This window comes from Hylobates moloch, unplaced genomic scaffold (genome assembly GCF_009828535.3).
Source record: "Hylobates moloch isolate HMO894 unplaced genomic scaffold, HMol_V3 SCAFFOLD_1, whole genome shotgun sequence".
NCBI lineage: Eukaryota > Metazoa > Chordata > Mammalia > Primates > Hylobatidae > Hylobates > Hylobates moloch.
The window spans coordinates 10,880,954-10,899,814 of NW_026652276.1; the positions used below are offsets into that span (position 1 = coordinate 10,880,954).

The 18,861-nt window shown below is 55.4% G+C and overlaps 1 protein-coding gene across 1 annotated transcript; it reads right to left on the reverse strand.

Moving 5' to 3' along the window:
• Window positions 1-3,944: 3,944 nt before the first annotated feature.
• Window positions 3,945-18,318, reverse strand: ITM2C (integral membrane protein 2C). Its single transcript, XM_032753946.2, has 6 exons — window positions 18,080-18,318; window positions 9,655-9,795; window positions 7,402-7,590; window positions 6,240-6,350; window positions 5,657-5,807; window positions 3,945-5,196 (listed from the first exon to the last, which is right to left on the reverse strand). The coding sequence occupies exons 1-6, from the start codon at window positions 18,197-18,199 to the stop codon at window positions 5,105-5,107; spliced, it is 804 nt and encodes a 267-aa protein (XP_032609837.1). The 5' UTR covers window positions 18,200-18,318; the 3' UTR covers window positions 3,945-5,104.
• Between the last annotated feature and the right edge of the window lie 543 nt (window positions 18,319-18,861).

Below are 18,861 nucleotides of genomic sequence, written 5' to 3' on the forward strand. Positions count from 1 at the left end.
AAAAAAGGTGAGAAGGCAAGCCATAAACTAACTTGGGTAAGATACTTACCACCCATCAGTGAAAATATGTAAAATATAAAATGTATAAATATATAAATAACTCCTAGAAATTAGTAAGAAAACAAAGCAACCAATAGAAAAATAGGCCAAAGAAAGCAAGTCGGCATTTTACAGCAAAGGAAATTTGAGGGTTCAATAAACATGTGAAACCGGCCCCACTTTTCTAGTAATCAAGGAGACAAAACTAAAACCATAATGAAATACCATTTTATTTCCGATCCATTGGCAAAAGATGTATTGCTAACATGAAGTGTTGACAAGGATGTGGAACGAGTAGAATGTCTATGCGGTGCAGCTGGAAGTGTAAATTGGTTCAACTTCTTACAAAAAACAATCTGCTAGAATTTTGTGTGTTGAATATTTGCACAATGTATGACCCAGTGCCCAGGTGCCTCAGGAACCCCATCAAAGTAATGTTCATGAAAGCATTCTGATTGTAAAAAAAAAAAATCAGAAAAAAAATCCAAACAGCCATGGTTAGTCATTGTTTCATAGGTAATTAAGCTGTATATTCATATAATGAACTAATATACAGCAGTAAAAATGAATGAAATATTATTATAGGCTTCAATATGGACACGGCTTAAAAGGTTTGGAGGGTGGGGAAGCAAGTCAGAGAATAAGATATGTATTTTGTTACCACTTTCATAGGGTTCAGATCCAAGCAGAACTTTCTTAGGGGTTCTTGGATGTATGATACAATTAGAAAGCAGAACAGAGAAACCCAAGATAGGAATTACCTGGATTGGCTAATTAGTAGAGTTTAAGATTGGCTCATTTACAGAAAATTGACATCTTTTCAAGATTGTCTTTGGTTCTAAGAACAGGTGTGTCTTTGCACTAATTCAGGCATTTAATGTCCCCCACGAAATACTGAGGGGAGAGGGATGGAGGGGAGTTCTCGGAAGATGTCTGAGTTTCCAACAGTTCCTGCCATCCCTGAGCATGCAAGCTGCTCCCCATCTGCAGGGTCTTTCCCTCCCCTTGAATCTGAGCTGGTGTCGTGACTTGCTTTGACCAACAGAATACAATGAAGTAACATTCTGGGATTTGTGGTGCCAGGTCTTAAAGGATGGTCAGCCTCTGCTTCCCCTCTTTTGGAGCTCAATTGACAAGATGTAAGGAGGGCTGGGCTAGACCATTAATGATTAGAGGCCACGTGGAGCGAGGCCCTTGGAGGGTGAGGGGCCATCTTGGTTGCTTGGGCCGCAGCTGAGCTCCCAGATGAACATAAAGCAGAGGGTGCGGTTATCCCACGGGGACCCCTCGGTCAGCCAGCTGAACTCAGGCAACTCACAGACTCGGGAAAAATAATAAACCACTGTGTTGGGTCACTAAGTTTTGGGGTGGTTTGTTATGCAACAGGAAGAGGAGAAGAGCATGCAGAGACTGTCAGTGGTATTTGGTAGTCTTTTGTTTCATAAGTTGGCTGGTGGGTTTCCAGAGATACGTTGATTAATACATTTTATAACTTACACACTGACTTACATGTAGTGTTTTGTATACAATAAATGCTTCATGGACAGGCGCAGTGGCTCACTCCTGTAATCCCAGCACTTTGGGAGGCTGAGGTGGGAGAATTACCTGAGGTTAGGAGTTCGAGACCAGCCTGACCAACATGGAGAAACCCTGTCTCTACTAAAAATGCAAAAATTAGCTGGGCATGGTGATGCATGCCTGTAGTCCCAGCTGCTGGGAAGGCTGAGGCGGAAGAATTGCTTGAACTTGGGAGGCAGAGGTTGCGGTGGGCCAGGATCGCGCCATTGCACTCCAGCCTGGGCGACAAGAGCGAAACTCCGTCTCGAAAAAAAAAAATGCTTCACAAACATCCAACTCTAACTTGACCTGTAAAAACATATCTCTTGGGCAGGTGCACGGTGGCTCACGCCTGTAATCCCAGCACTTTGGGAGGCTGAGGCAGCTGGATCACCTGGGGTCAGGAGTTTGAGACTGTCCTGGGAAACATGGTGAAACCCCATCTCTACTGAAAATACAAAAATTAGCTGGCATGGTGGCATGTGCCTGTAGTCCCAGCTACTCGGGAGGCTGAGGCACAAGAATCACTTGAACCCAAGAGGTGGAGGATGCAGTGAGCCGAGATGGTGCCACTGCACTTCAGCCTGGGTGACAAAGCAAGATTCTGTCTCAAAAAAAAAAAAAAAAAAGATCTCCCTAGTTTTGATTTGTAGAACCGTTTACATTATTTGCTCATTTATCTATTGGGTTGTTCATTTTTCATAATGGTTTATAAGAACTTTGCATATTAAAAAATTAGCCCTTTTTATGCCTGTGTTTGAAAAGACATTTCCGTTTACTGCTTATAAACCTCTTGGCTTTGTGGTATACGTTGCTGTATATAAATTCTAACTTTCCGTAGACCAATTTTTTCCTGGTAGATATCATGCTTAGAAAGGCCATTCCTCCTCCAGATTATCTTTTAAATAATCTCTTCAAGTACTTTCATAGTTTCATTTCATAATTAAAATCTCTGATCCATCCAGCATTAATCTTTTTCTAGGGAAGTAGAATCCAGGTTAATTTTTTGTCAAAATGGCTAGCCCGCTGTTCCATTAAAAATAACCCACATGGGCCAGGTGTGATGGCTCACACCTGTAATCCCAGCACTCTGGGAGGCTGAGGCGGGAGGATCACCTGAGGTCAGGAGTTTGAGACCAGCCTGGCCAACATGGTGAAACTCCGTCTCTACTAAAAATACAAAAATTAGCCAGGTGTGGTGGTGTGTGCCTGTAATCCCAGATGCTCAGGAGGCTGAGGCAGGAGAATTGCTTGAACCCGGGAGGGGGAGGTTGCAGTGAGCCAACATCGCCCCACTGTATTCCAGCCTGGGTGACAGGAGCAAGACTCCATCTCAAAAAAAAGAAAAAGAAAAAGAAAAAAAAAACCCACCACCAACAAAAAAGCAAACCCACATGTCTCCCACTAACTGGAAATGCCACCATAATCATATATTAAATTTCCGTGTAATTTAAGTCAATGCCTGGGCCTCTGTTGTGTTGCACTGGGCTTTGCCTTTGCTACACCGAACTCCTTAATTATTGTGGTGTATAACGCTTTATATCGGAGGGCTGTTCTTTACCCTTTATAGGATCTACCTGACTATTCCCTGTTTACTTTCCTGAAAGAATTTATTGTGTCAAGTTAAAAAATAAATTCAGTTGGCATTTTAATTGTGATTGCATTGCATTTCCATCAGCAAATATAAAAAAAAAAAAAACCTGATGTCTTTGCATGATTGCCTTTGGATCTGGGAACAAGGTGTGTCTGCACTAATTTGAGTATTTTATGGCCCTCACTGGGTACTGAGGCTTAACAGTACCAAGCGAGTGGGCACCCATCCTGGTCCCCAGGGCAGGGTATAGGTCCCACCTCTGGGGTCCACCTAGACATGGCTCTGGCCAGCTCTCCTGCCGCTTCCAGAATTCTCTGGAGAATGTGACCCTGTGATTGTCACACCAAACCTCACTTCAGATCCTCCAGGAATGGTTACAAATTGTCCAGACGTGGTGGAGAATAGGACACCGCCCTTGTGCTTAAGGACACGCAATAATGATGTCATCTGCCAGGTAGAACATTACAGGGTGGTTTACAAGCACTTAAAGCAGCATGACCTTGGGCGCGTCGGTAAGCTCTCCCAGCCCTGTTCCCCTCCTCACCCGGAAAGTGGGAACTCTACCTGGCTCAGATCCAGGGTGCTACAAAGGGGATATCCTACACTCCTTGGCTGAATCCAGGATGCTCAGCTCTTTAGAGGCCAGATGTCAAGGTCTGCAGGCTTCTCCCTGCCTGCTGCTCCCGAGGTCCAGCTCCTCGACTCTGCCCGGAGCACCCCTCCCACACCCATCTCCCCTCTAGCCACACTCAAGTCAAGGTCAGAAGTAAAAGATTTTTATTGTTCTATAGACACTTCTGAAAAGAGATCTAATTGAGAAAATATACAAAGCATTTAAGAGTTTCATCCCCAGAGACTGACTGAAGGCGTTACAGCCCTCCTCTCCAAGGCTCAGGGCTGAGAACGGTTAGCATATCGAATGATCAGTAAAAACATGCAAAAGTGACAAGGAAAGGGAAAAAGTTGCATTCCCCTAAGCTGAGGGGGATGGAATTTCAGAACAGAGGAGGCAGGGTGGACAAGTACCAGGTGGCTCTCCCTTTCCCTCCGTGTTATCTTTCAAAACAGTTCCAAGCTTGGAGAAAGCAACGAGCTCCACCCACTCAGCAGAACCCACAGCTCATCGCCCGTGGACATGACTGAGCAGTGACCTTGCCTGCCCCGTTCCTCAGCGGCCCATCCCACTGCCTTGACTGAGGGGACCCCGCTTGTGCTCCTGGGGGGCGGGACTGGGGGTCCTAGCTCCTTGCTTCTTTGGTTCCACTCAGAGAACAGTTGTGCTTGACGGACTCATCCCCACTCCCCAAACTCCAAGCTCCTGCTGGTGGGCTGAAGGCACTGACAGGAGTCCCGGGGACACCCCCAGGTGGCCACCTTCCCTTGTGCTCTCGTGGGTCCCTCCCTGGGCACATCATCCCATCCTCAGCTCAAGCCCCAGGTCTAGGAATAGGGACAGTGAAGAAAGTGTACCCTCCAAGAAAAAGCTTCTGGGGACTTTTCTAATTGTGCAGATACTTCTGAAGCCCATGCCGCACCCCCCCAGCCCTATCCCCTTGCCCAGGGCCTCACATGCCCGGCTGCCCCAACTGGTCCTTCCCCTTGGGCTGCCAGTGCAGCTGTGGGCCCAGGCTTTGGCAGGCCCAGCTTCAAGACAGTGGGACACAGAAAACATATTGCAGCATCCCCTCTCCCTCCACCACACCCAGGAGGTCAGCAGAGATGGGCCCCCCCACTGCCGAGAGATCACAGCTCTGGTACAGGGAGGTGGGCAGGGTTGGAGAGGAACGGAGAGACATGTCACCTCTATAGAAACGCGTCCAAAGTACAAGCTAAGCAGGGGGAAGGAGGAGGGCCAGAGAGCGGCCGGAAAGAAGAAAAGAGGAAGACGGCAGGGGGTTCTGGGGGAGGAGGGCCTCACACCACCCCGCAGATAAGCGTCTCCACCACGAAGGTGTTCTCGAAGTGGCGGATGGCGTTGCAGTTCTTGGCCCCACGCTTGTTGATCCCTGGGAGGAAACAGAAAAGCCCCAGTGAGGCCTGCATCCTGGCTGAGTCACAAAGACCACCAGGCTCAGCCTGCGCCACAGGAGGGCCAGGAAGTGACACTATTCACCCAGATTCACCCAAAGAGCACAGTGAGAAATGCGGAGAGCTCGGAAGCTGGAGTCAGCCTGCCCACGTCTGCCACCTCCCTGCTGTGTGTCCTCCGGGGTGTTAACCTCTCTGCACCTGTTCCCTCATCTTTCAAATGGGCAGCAAAAATAATAATGAGGATGAGAATGACTTACACTCTTAAGAGGTCATAAAGAGCCCACAGCATTGCCCGGCACACGGAAGTGCTCTGCTAATGCTAGCTGTTATTGCTGCTGCTGCTAGCTGAGCTCTCTGACAGCTGGGCTAGGCGTGAAGATAACTGTGGTCTGGGGTGCGGGACAGGGGCTACTGTGGGTGAAGCCAGCCACTCACGCCTCCGCGTTGCCCGGCGCCGGAGCCGGTAGGTGTCTTTCCCGTTGCACAGGTGGTAGATGAAGGACCCCAGGGCCTCCTTGTCACTGACGTGCTCCGTGACCACCATCTCCTCCTGGATGATGTACGTCTGCGGGAGGTAGGTCCCCCTCTGCAAAACGAGGTGGCCGCTGCAGTGAGTCAGCCCCTCAGGCTCTCCTCCAACCCCTCGCCCGAAATGCCAGCCCACCTCCCTCCTCCAAAGGCCCCTGGGCTGCCCCTTCTGATGTCGCCAGGCACTTCCTGCCTGTGCCTGGTGCCTGTGCCTGTGCTGCCAGGAGCTATGGCGTGTGCACGAGTCCGTACCCAGGGTACAACCTTGAACGCTAAGGAAGCCGGTCTCGGGGCATTGACTCTGGAGATGTGGAAGCAGGGGGATAGCAGAGGCGAGACCAATCTGGGTACAGGGCCCAGGTGCCAGCAATGTCTCTCGCTCCCCCAGCCCCTGACACAGGAACTTCCTGTACCTCAGACCTAGCCTCCATGAGACAGGGGGCAAGGGAGGGACAGGACACTGCAGACATCCCCCCAACCCCCTGCGCACCTTCACGTTCATGAGGAGCTCCCAGAAGTTGCGAGGGGGCAGCACGATGGTGGTGTTGAGCTCGATGACGTAGCACTTGTCCAGGGAGATGTCATGGTACGCAGTCAGACCCTGGCAGGAGAAGGGCTTGGGTCAGTCTCTGCAGGAGGTGACAGCTGACCCAGGCAGGGGTGCAAGAAGCTTTGGCCAGCCGGGCTCGGTGGCTCACGCCTGTAATCCCAGCACTTTGGGAGGCCGAGGCGGGCGGATCACAAGGTCAGGAGATTGAGACCATCCTTGCTAACACGGTGAAACCCCGTCTCTACTAAAAATACAAAAAATTAGCCGGGCGTGGTGGCGGGCGCCTGTAGTTCCAGCTACTCGGGAGGCTGAGGCAGGAGAATGGCATGAACCCAGGAGGCGGAGCTTGCAGTGAGCCGAGATTGTGCCACTGCACTCCAGCCTGGGTGACAGAGCGAGACTCTGTCTCCAAAAAAAAAAAAAGAAGCTTGGCCAGCAGGGGCGGGAACCCCACATGCCCTCCTGGGGCCTTGGGCCTTCAGGAGCAGAGTCCACTCCAGACTCCTGAATAGCTGGGTGGGCACTCCCTTTTCCTGCTCTTCTCTTAGCCTGTCGTAGAAGGTGCCACATGATAGAGGAAAATAGCAGCTGTTTGCTAAACGCCTCTGTTGTTATAAAGCTTCTTCTCATGTTTACAGAGCTGAGGTTTGGGGAACATGGTAACATCCCAGCTGTGCATTTATGAAACCTGTGAGGACCAGCCATTCCTGGGACAGCCTGGACCCCAGCGAGAGATGCCCCGTCTCAGGACCCGTGGGGGTTATGTGAATATGCATGAGACCCACTCTGCAGAGAACCACTGAGCTGTACACACAATGCACTCGACGGTGTATGTACTACCCCTCAACACAACACACTGGCCCTGCCATGACAGCCGGCGTGCAGCTGGCAGGAGGCTGAGGAGCAAATCGGCCTCGGCTAGTTCATACTCAGTGAGAACCATTGTTGCTAACAGGAGAAAAGTGGCATCTTGAAGACCCTGGTAAGCCTAACCGTAGACACCTGCTGTACTCTGAGGAGTCTCCTTTCACCCCTGCTCCCCTTGCCCTGGGTCCCCGGGACATCCTCCCACCCCCCACCCCCAGGCCCTGGCCAGCCTCACCCGCTGGAAGTCATGGATGATGTCTGCAGGGTCACCGCCGCCAAACTGGGGCACGGGCACGTTGATGCGCTCGTAGTTCTCGTCGAGGTAGATTTTCACATCCTCTTCCAGCTCCATCTGAGTCCGGGCTTGGGGGGACAGGGAGTCCTCATACAGCACACCACAGCGGAAGAAGTTATCTCGGGCCAGCTGAGCAAGGCGGAGAGACAGACAGACAGTCAGAGAGGCTGGTCACACATGCACTCCACAAGGCCCCCTCTTGCCTACCTGTCCGCTACATGCCCCAAAAGCCTGCGGAAGCAAGAAGAGCGGGGACTGTGAGACCCATTTCGCAGATGGAGAAACTGAGACGGTGGGGCATCAGGTCAGGGTCTGGGGCTGCCAGTGAGGAGATGAGCTGAGTCTTGGGCAAGGCGCTTCCCAGCTTCACAAATGGAAGGGAGGATGAGCTGGGTCTGCCAGGTCCTAGGTGGCAGACCTCTCTGGGCCTCAGTTTCCCCATCAGTAAAGCATGATGATCCCTAAGGTCCCTTCTGGCCTCCAAGTCCTTGAGTCTGTGACTGGGAAACGGGGTGGACCAGCAGGAGTAGGACCTGGCCACCTCTGTGCCCTCCACAGAGGTGCAGAAACCAGAGAAAGAGCCTGGGGTTGGCAGGGGGTCCTCAGGGATGAACCTTAGCGTTGGGCACCTAGGCCTGTGCACGCCTGCCTTTCCTGTCACCTGCTGTCCTGGCCTGCAGACCTGGAGGGGCCTAACACGGCGGGTGGGGAGGTGGAGCCAGAGGCAACACTGTTAAGAGTCTCGTGCCCCTACCACGGTCACCTCCACATCCAGCCTTGGACAAGTGCCATCGCCCTTCCTGGACATCCCTGACCCCTGTCTTGGAGAAACCTTGACAGACACTGTGTCTGCTGGGCCAGTCCAGTCACTCCATCAGTAAGGGAGGCTGGGCAGCCTGGTGCGATCCCGTCAACTGAACGGCCGGGCGAGCCAGTCTGCCCACTCTTACTTCTGGAGGGGGCTCCTGGAGGGGCCTGTAGATACACGCTCGGGACTGCCTGGCCTGGGATTGGCAGGATTCCACCGTCTCTGTTTGATTCAGTGCAAGTTCTCCAGGGAGGATGCGTCATTGCAGCATGGGGGGCTCCTGCGGGCTGTGCAGGGATGAGAGCCCAGGGAAGGCGAGGCTCCAGGGCTGCGTCCCACAGTGGCTGGACACCCTGAATACTGTCCCAGGGCACAGACCCAGGGGCAGCTGGGAGGTGTCCACACACCGAATTGGGGTGCGGGGAGAAGGGTGTGAGTTGAGGGTGGAACAGAGGAGACCAGGAAATGCTGGCCCAGGTCCTAGGGTAGGGCCACAACAGGAAGAGGCCTGGGGGAGAGTCCCACACAGGACCCTGGAACAAGGGGGACGCAGGCCATGGAGGGAGTGGGGCGGGGCAGGGGGAGGCTGCACAAAAAGGAAAGTTGACAGGTGTGTGTGAGCTGAGCTTTCAAGGGGAAAGCCACATGAATGCAAACTCTTCAGCAATTTCCATCGTGGAAAAACGGGGACAACAAAGTTAAATGCTTAGGAGTGGGAGATCACTTGGGTCATAAATGACTGGCAAGTCCCACCTTTTTGTCACCCTGAGGTTTTCTGTGAGTTGTACATAGCTTTATCCTTTTAATTTACCTACCTTCATTTCCAACCACACAGCGACACTCCCTCCCTCCCAGGTCTGTGTTGGCCCAGCTTTGTGCCCAGATCCCCTGGGGAGAGGGGTGATAGGTGGCAGCAAGGACACCCTCCTGCTTCTGGAAGGAGGTGGTGGAGACTGTCTGTACCCACCCCTCTCCCTCTCTTGTTTGGTAACGCAAATGTCCATGCACAAGCACAGTTGGGTCAGCCTTAAAGCGTGACCTGCAGGTGCAGGGTCTGAGCTGTGGGGGGGATCGCAGTTCCAGTTTCTGCCAGATCTGAGTTTCTGCTGAGAATTCCCCAGCGTGGCCCTGTGAGGCGGGCCCAGTGCTGTCACCTGGATTCATGCTTGGCTCCCCAGGACAGGGGGCTAAAGATAGGACTGGCCTGCATCCAAGGAGGCCCCAAGGAGGAGGGGGCACCCCAGTCTTGTGGGCTGGCTGGGCACTCGCTCCCACCTGAGGGCATGTCCAGGGCTTCCTGCTGCCCCTTGCAGACACTTCCCTCCACGCCTCTCTAGACGTGACTCTTTCTCGAGGCCTTGCCCCCACCTGGCCCGGCCCCTCACCTGCGCAAGGAAGAAGTATCTGTAGATGTAGACGGAGGCGAACACCAGGCCCATGAGCAGCACGACCATGCCCATCGACAGGTAGCACACGCCGCCCACTGAGCCCCCCCTCTTGGATCGATGTTGTGGGGGCTGCTCCTCCTGTGGACAGCAATGCTGGGTCAGTGGGGGCCAGGGCCCCTCCCCTGGAAATCCCCCCTTCCCTAAGTCAGGCTTCACCCGCTGGCTGGGCCCGGAGGGAGTCTTAGGGGAAAGAGAGGGAAGGAGATGACACCTAGAAGGGAAGGGAAGGCCCACCAGGGTTGCCTGGACTCATCCTGGCTAAAGAGAAACTGAGACAAACCTCGAAAGAGAAACTGAGACACATCTCGAAAGAGAAACCAAGACACACCTGGAAGCCACTGAAAGGGATGCAGTGGGTTCAGCAGGTGCATTTTGAGTTATCTGAGCTCTTAGGCCTCTTGCTTATACCAGTCGTGACCATGGTATATTCTTTCAAACAGAAGACAGGGGATGTGCCGACCTGGCCTCGGTGACTTTAAGGACTTAGAAATCTCTATAGGAATCGAGACACAGCAGGCAGGCTGGGAGCTGCTGCTCTGGGTGATGGGGAGCCTGGGAAGGCTTTTGAGCTGGGGAGTGAAAAGATCCACTCTAAAATCAAGGTGCAGAGGGTAGACTAAAATAAGGACACTGGGAGGTGGGCAGGCTGCGTAAAGACTGCTCAACTCCACCAAGGAGGCTGTGACTGATGGGGGCAGGGGCTCCAGGAGCCCCATGGGGTCTGGCATGGGTGCTTGTCCCCAGCCAGGGAGCTCTAGGCCTGCGATCCACACTGGCCCCCCACAGGCACCGACCAGCACAGTCAAGCAGGCTGTTACAAGTGGTGTAACAGCTACAGGATGAAGCCTGGAAGCTTCCATACACCAGGGAGCTCCTGCCAGGAGAGAAATGTGGCTGTCCGGAAGGCCAGGATAGAAGGATCCTGGAAAAATCTGCTCTGGGAGCCAGAATTGGGTTCAAGATCATAGCTGCAGGGCTGCCAAGAAGCCAGCCTAACCCATCTCCAGGCCACACGTGTGTGGGGTGGTGGACGTAGGTGTGTGAGTATAAAATTCAATGCAACTGCTTTGCCCAGAGCACTGACGGAGAGCCAGCCAGGTGAGCTTGGTCAATTTCCTGTCTCTTCTCCTCCCTACCTCCCATGCCTTCCCCCGGGCCCTTGCTCACCCTTGGAGATACTGCAAAAGCCCCGGGGCCAGTCTCTGCCTCCAGTGTTCACCATTTAATCCTTCCTCTGTGGTGTCCAGATATGGCCAAGAGTGATGTTAGAGGTCAGTCCCTGCGGACTGCCGCAGTACTGGGGAGGGGAGGGGATCCAGCCCCAGAGCCTGAAGCTTCTCATTGTGGCTCTGCCACTACCTGCCTGCTTAGCACTTTCTGGGCCTCGGCTTCCCCATCTGCAAAATGAGCAGGTCAGATCAAGTGACCTCTCAGGCCCTTTCCGGCCAGGCGTTCTGGGATGGGAACAGATTTCCTTTCTCCCTTCCCCACGGAGGGGGTGGTTCAGGCCTAAGTGACTCAGGACAGGCCCTATCTCTCGGCAGAGCACAGGGGTCCTGCCCTGGGGGCGCCTGCTGTGCTCCTCAGGTTTCACCTCCCACCCTTTTAGAGCACAGGGGAGTGTGGGGCCTGGGCCCTGGGGAGCTGAGGGTCTGACCCGCCCTGCATAGGAAAAGGACAAAAAACATCTGGAGGACCCTCCCTTCACTGGGGACATGCGTGAGCAAGTCAGCAGGCCCCCAGCATCCTCACCATGGGGTGCCCCTGCCTGTCCTGCACCCTGACACTCAAGTCTGCCCACAAGGGAGCCTGCTCGGCGGGTGTGGAAGGTCAAACCACTGCCCTTACTGCCTGGCCCATGAGGAGGCCTGGGGCCTCTCCCCACCTTGCCCTGCTTTAGGGATCATATGGACCACCTACCCACTGTCATCTCCTCAGCAGCCAGGGGCACTAACCAAGGTCACCAGCAAGTGACGGGCATGGCCACAGTGCACAGGGCCCTCAGGGATAGCTGCTGGCCACAGGGGGTCGGGACTAAATGGCTTTGATTTTCCAATGGACACCAGGGAGCAGCAAGAGACAGGGTGACACATTCTGCTGGCATCTCCCAGGGATCGAACCACCCAGGAGCTCTTGCAAACCAGGCGCCAGGGATGCCCTCCTGCCCTTCTGGTGCTCCTGAGCAGGTCTTAAGGAAAGGTGGCTGACCCTGACACAGGCCAGGCTGCCTACAGCAGCTGGGAAATCTGCCCTTAGGACACAACAAACACCAGGGCTCAGATTGCATTTAGGGGTCAAGTGGGGCTACGGGCCCAGCGGGGCCCTGCAACCTCCCCCTTCTCGGGTCTCCCATACAAAATGTGAACAGACTCTGCGTGACAGGGGTTTTGCTGGGATTAAAGGAGACAAAGAACCTAAAAGCCCTTTGTAAAGGATCAAGTGCTAGATAAAAATAGCAGATCTTTATCAGCCGAGCCTTTCCTTTTTAGGGCTGCCTCTGTGGACAGCTGTTGAGGCTGCACTGTGGCCAGACTTTTGCTTCTGCATTCTGGAAAATCAGAGAAGCTAGCTTGTGAGATTGCTAACAACCAGAAAGACAGAAAAGGAAAAAATAAAAAAAAGTCAAAGCGCTACATGGAAGAGCCCGAGGGCCTGCTCCACAAATCAAATTCACCGACAAGGTGAGGCCTGCTAGCTTTATGGCAAAGGGCAGCCTCGCCTTTCCGCCTTTCGGCCTTCGGCCTTTCCGCCTTTCTGCCTTAATGCTGGTCTGCAGAACTCGAGCTGGGTCCCCTGTCTCCCTGTCCTGGGGGAGGGGCTGGGCTCGGAGGCCCCACAGAGGGAGGTTAGAGAAGACAGAGCAGGGAGAAGGTGAGGCTTCCATGGCCCCAGCTGAAGAGCAGCAGTGGCAGGTGTGGCTGAGAAGGGCAGGGGCTCCTGCCAAGACCCCTCACTGTGAAGGCTGGGGATCCCCCACCTTACCTAGACTGGGGGTGGGCATTCCTCTCTCACGGCCCTGCTGATGCCCCCAGCACACACCCAGGCTCAGCCACCCTGCCACCCTCCCAGCTCCCCTCCAGCCTGCAAAGCCAAACCCTCAGAGGCACCATGATGATCAGAAGTGCAGAAGGCAGCATTACAGGCTACCAGGAAGTAGACAGGAAAGCACAGATGTTCCCGCTTGGAAGCGAAGGCATTTCCTCCATAAAGCCCCACACAGAGGGAGAACCCCTAAATCCTGCCCCAGCGCTGCCTCTGCCTACTGCGCCCAATCAACACCGAGGCTCAAACCCCAAAGCCCTGGAGCCCTCACTGTCCCTTTGGCCCTCAAAGCAGCCTGTGATCTCAGGGTATTTACACCTGTCTGGGGACAGTGGGGTATCAGGGAGCCTGGGCTCAACCCAGAGCCCTGGCCCCTTGGGATCCCTGGTGCCCAGCTCACTAAAAAGATGGCCGAATGGCCCGCCTTCCTGAGACCCCAGCTGCTCCACCTATCATGCTGGAGACCCAGAAAAATGTTGCTCCCCATAGGAAGCAGTTACTGACAGCGAGGCATCTGGGGAGGGGGGCTCCCATATAGAAAGTAGGAAAATATTGCATATTGTTTCCAAGACAACAGAGCTCTCTGAGCAAAGGGTGCATGAGCCGGAAGTCCAGGGACCCAAGAGAGGCCTGGGCCTCTCCCTGCCGGCTTAAACGGAGACCCACAGGGGCACTCCTTAAATGATTTACCAAAGCCAGGGCCAAAATGGTCAGGGGGAAACCAGCCAACTGTAGCATTAACTCGGCAGACCACCACAGCTGGAGGGGAGCGCTCCCTGGCCCCATCCCCCAGTAACAATGTCCAAATTAACTGCAAGCCGATTTAACTATGATTGCAGATTGCAGCCTGCCTGGAGGGGTTCGGCAGCCAGAAATGCACTCCTGAGGCCCAGGCTGAGAATAGGGAAGATGGGGTTTGGGGAGGCAGTCTCATCTCACCTCTCCCACATCTCTCCTGGTCCTCAGCAGCTTTCTTTCCCAGGCTCCAGACCACAGAAGCCGGGGTACCCATTGAGTGTGTGTGTCTTGTATGTGTTCAAGACAGAGCCTAGCTGGGGGAGAAGAGAGTGGGCAAACACTGTCCACCTGAGCACACAAAGCCCAGTGGTCCAGAGGCACAGATGCCATCTGCCAACAGGGTCAGGGGTCCCCATCACTCTCCTGTCCTCCCTTCCAGACTGCAGGCCCCACGGGCAGCATCTGTGCAGATGCACTCTTGGCTTGGCTGGGCCAGGCGAATTCCCTCTTCTCTTCCATCCCTGATAGTCAAGGCATCTCCAGACAACAAAAGCTCATTGCTGGAAGAGCCCTCATGGGGAGAGGGAACTTGGAGAGAGTGGGCTGGGGGACAGAGGGGCTGGCCAGGTTGTGCCTCTGTGATTTCACCATAAACATTTTTTCTCCGCACTAAGAGAAACTCATCCTCACTGGCAATCTGCTGACGGTCTTGAAACATGCAAGGACTGCTGAGAAAAGCGAGCAGAAATGAGGGAATGGAGAGAGAAGTGGCAGGAAAGCAGAGAAGCCACCGTAGGGCCTGCCGGGGCACCAAATCCCAGGAATGGACGACAGCCCTGAAAGTCCCCACGCTGCCACAGGGAAGGAACTGGATGGAGCAGGGCCGCTGCTTCACAAAGTCCTTTTGGGCCAGGCCCTCTTGGCCAGCGGGCATCAGGACACTGGGGTAGGGCTCCAAGCTGGCCAGATTTGCCCTCCTGGCTGGCACGGGACCCTCCCCCAACCGCTCCAGGAGACCTGGTTCCTCCTGCCAAGGGCCTGAGGCCAGGACACACAAGGAAAGTGAAATCTGATCCCCAGGTATGCAGGCTGGGGAGGGGGTGACACAGGACCATTAATCAAAGGCAAATGCCAAGGAGAAAATTACAGAGGTAAGAAGATGATTGTATTTAACTTGTTTTTCTCCCCTTGCAGCCCCCAGCTCGTGAGCCTCTACATGCCCACATCTGTGCGTGCATGTGTGTGCATAAGTGTGTGTGTGTGTGTGAACGCAGGCACAGGCAGGGTGTGAGGAGAAGGGGCGGGCTAAGAGGGGCACGGCCAGCCAGTGGGCCCCCAAAGGGGAAGAGGGATCCAGTTGGTGCTGTGAGGGGGTGCTTTGCTGTCCCAGGGGGTGCTTCCGGTCCAGCCTACTTCCCAAGCTGGCAGTGTCCCAGCAGCACATCAGCGCAGGTTCCTCATTATCTCAGAGTCAAAACACCACATGGGGAGGCTGGGCAGCTGGAAGCCCGGCTGGCCCCCACCCCCATCCCTCCCTGGCCCACCGAGGCACTTCCTTCCAGCCTCAGGTCCACAGACAAGATCCTCCTTGTGTTGCAGTTTTTGCTCAGAAGCAGGGGCAGTGCCCACGGAGAGGGCGCTCCTGCCGCCTCACCCTGCCCCCACCCCGCCCTCACTCCGGGCCTGGACACAGGTCAAGAACTGCCCCAACGCACAATCATCTGTTCACCGAGTGCTCCTCCCACAGATCACTTTTTAAATCTTGTTTTGGGCCAGGCGTGGTGGCTGACGCCTGTAATCCCAACAATTTGGGAGGCTGAGGTGGGAAGATCACCTGAGGTCAGGAATTTGAGACCAGTTTGGCCAACATGGTGAAACTCTGTCTCTACTAAAAATACAAAAATTAGCTGGGCATGGTGGCGCATGCCTGTAATCTCAGCTACTTGGGGGGCTGAGGCATGAGAATCACTTGAACCTGGAAGTGAAGGTTGCAATGAGCCAAGATCGTGCCACTGAACTCCAGCCTGGGTGACAGAGTAAGACTCTGTCTCAAAAAAAAAAAAAAAATAATAATAATAAAATAGATAAAATAAGTCTTGTTTTGGAGTCCAGTCCAGACACCAAGGAGGGTTCTGGGGTCACTGCTAGACAGAAGAAACGTTTTAATAAGCTTTCCTGGGCATCCCCAACAGTACGGGACAAAATCTACACGCCCTGCCCTGAGAAAGCAGCCTCCTGGCTGCCATCTCTTTCGGCGCGCTGAGCTACAGCTGAGAAATAGGCCTCCTGCCTGCTCACTGCTGGGGGCAGGAGAGGAGGCCTGGCTCCTTGCCAGAAACTGGGTGAGGAGGAAATGTGCCTGTTGGCCAAGTGGGGCAACAGGAGGCCCGCAGAAGTGAACTGTTTCCAAGGCTCCAAATCTAGCAGGTGATGGGCAGAGCCAACTTGCAACACCTAAAGTCCCTCTGCACCACGCCAGGGCCTCGGGAAGCTGTAAAAGTTTACTAACATGCAGTTCTGTCCTAAAGGTGCCAGGATTCTAATTCTTTCCTCAGATCGCATACTCCTAAGCTCCCCCTTGCCAATTAGAGAGGGAGGGGACCCTGTTCAACTAACAAAGTTTGTGGGAGGAGGTACTCAGCAGGCTCAAGGCCATTACCAACAGCACGCAGGAAGATGTTGATATTTCCATTTCATGCTGGGTGAGGGGGAAGAAACGACGCTCAATTTCAGAGCCTGATGAGAAGCAAGAAGCTAGGATGTCGGTTATGCCCCGAGACGCAGGTCTCTGTCAGACTGCCCAACCCCATGCCATCAGCAGGCTGCGGCTGGAGAATGTGCCGCTCCTGCAAAATCTAGGGGACCTTCTGATGGAATTGGAATGACACCCTCCCACTGTCTGACCTGGTCCTCCCTCCTCAAACATCTCCAGGAAGAGGTGGCTAGGAAAAGAGATGGGCAAGCATGCTGCCTCCTGCCCCCATCCCTGCCCCTCCCCAGGCTGAGTGGAGGGCAGCGTCCCTTCCAAAGAAAAGGAGTCTTGAAGAACCCCTTGCAAACTTTTAAAGCTGCAGAACCATCTTCTTCAAATATGGAGCGCCCCCTCCACCTAAGCTTCAGATGAAGGGGGGAGCTGCTCTGATGGGGTGCACAGCAACCCCCAACCTCGCCTAGGTGGTTGTTGAACTCTTGTGGCTCTGAGCCACTGGTTGCTGCAGTGACCACCATAAAAGGGCAGGGGGTTCTCAGTCTCCTGGCATTCCTCACTCAGGGTCTCTGCCCAGGCTGACACCCAACTCTGACGGCCCTCTCCAGCGTCCCCTCCTCCAGGGTCCAGGTCATCCTCTGCAGGCCCCTTAATGCCCCAGGCAAGACTGAATCTGAGCCACAAAACCTGGGGAGGGGGCTAGGCGTTCAGGAAGACTCTTCAGAAGCCTGCAGCGGGAAGGGGGGGAGGCAGTGGACAAAGACTTTCTCAGTCCTGCCTCAATGCGGGGTGGGGAGGCGGGGAGGACATGGGCTTGGTGCGCCACAAGACCGCTGGGGGCGGCGCCCACGTAGACACCTTTACCGGGCACAATAAAACCTGGCTGGGCCAGCTCTCTCTCCCTCCCTGTCCCTGCCCGCCACGCGTTCTGCCCCTGCGGGCCCTTCCCGGACACAAGGCACGCAGCTCAGTTTTCCACGGCGGAAATGCCTTCTCTCCCCCCGGCCAGAGGGAAAGCGGAGGAAGCCGGGGTGGGGGAGGGGGTGGCAGGGGTGGGGGAAGGCGCACAGAGCCCGGGGACCCAGGATACAAGGGCACTGGGGCAGTTGGGAGCCCTCCCCGCGGGGTCGGGGGACAGCCCAGCGAGAGTCTGGGAATGGAGAAAAGAGAGAGGAGCAGGGAGGCCCAGACGGCAGGGCGTGGGGTGGGAAGGGGGCGCCCGGCCTCGGACCCCCGACGTCCAGAGGCCGCAGCCCCGTCGGTTCTGGCTGATTTCCATTTCATCACGTTCTGTTCTGTCAATTCCGGTGTAGGCCAGCAGCACATCCTCTGTTCCTCGCAGCCCCCAGTTTCGGAGGAAATCAACGGCCCCACCCTCTTCGTTGGTACCAGACCCCCCCCCCCACCCCCAATTCCCCAGCCAATCAGGTCCCACCGCCCTACTTTGGAAAAACTACGTCTAACCCTCCTCCCATCCCCCACCTGGGGACTCGACTCGCGGCTTTCCCCGTTGATTGGAACCAGACGCGTACCCCCCACCAACATTCCTCGAACTTCTTCGGACCAGCCCTCTCCCCCAATAAGGCGGCGAGGGGGCCCCCACTTTTGGAAGAGACCTCGAGCACTTCTCCACCTGAAGAGCAGAACCAGACGCCTCCCACTCTTCGGACGTCGGCTTTTGGCTGCCGCTTTAGTACGGGACTTAAGCCCCCTCCTCATTTTGGGATAAGCAACCCATTCGAGACTTCCCAACCCTGCTCTACCCCGGGTTCTGGGGCCCTGACGCGCCTCGGGCAGTCCCCAGGGCCGACGGGGCGCGCCTGGGTCGTGCGCCTGGGTCCCCCGCCCCACCGCCTGAGCCCCAGACCCTCTCACCCTAGCCGGCGTCAGCAGGATCTCGGTGGCCGAGGCCGGCGCAGGAGCCGACGCCGACGCCTTGTCAGCCTTGTCGCCCTTGATGCCAGCCACGGCGGGCTGGAAGCTAATCTTCACCATGGCTGCGCCGGCACGCGCGTCCGCCCCGCAGCCTCTGCCGGTGCAGCCTCGGTCTGTGCCTCCGCCGCTCCGAGCTCTGCAGGCACCGGAAGTTTGGATCCCGCTCGAGTCCCTCTTTCTAACCCCACCCCCAGCCCTCCCCGCCCCGTCCCCGCGGGAGGGCCCCGGCGCCCGCCGCGCCTGCGCCCCCTTCCCGCCTGAGGGGCCCGCAGTGACCCCTGCCGGGCGCGCCGCTCCGCACCTGGGGCGGGTCGGAGTTCCCTCTGCCGCTCGCTCGCACAGTCACTCACTCACTCACTCTCTCACTCATTCATTCGGCCGTCACGCTCGGATCCGTTCTCCGTAGCATAATCCCTTCGCATTCCCTGTCCAAGGCCAGCATCCCCGCAACGCAAGTCTTTGTTAACCCAGTGTTTGCCAGGCAAATGCAGCTTCCAGACAACTCCCCCGTCTCTCCTGCCCCACTTCAGATCTTCCCCTTTAGAAACGCTGGAGCAGCCGCTGTACCTGTCCTCACGCCCCCCTCCTCCGACCCGTCCTTGGCGCGGGGAGGAGGCTTTGAGACAGGCGCCTAACTGCTGCCTCCTTCTTGCCTTCTGAAGCCATCCACGCCTCCTTCGTCCTCCATCTTGCTTCTGCCTTCATTCTTTATTCCTGCAAAA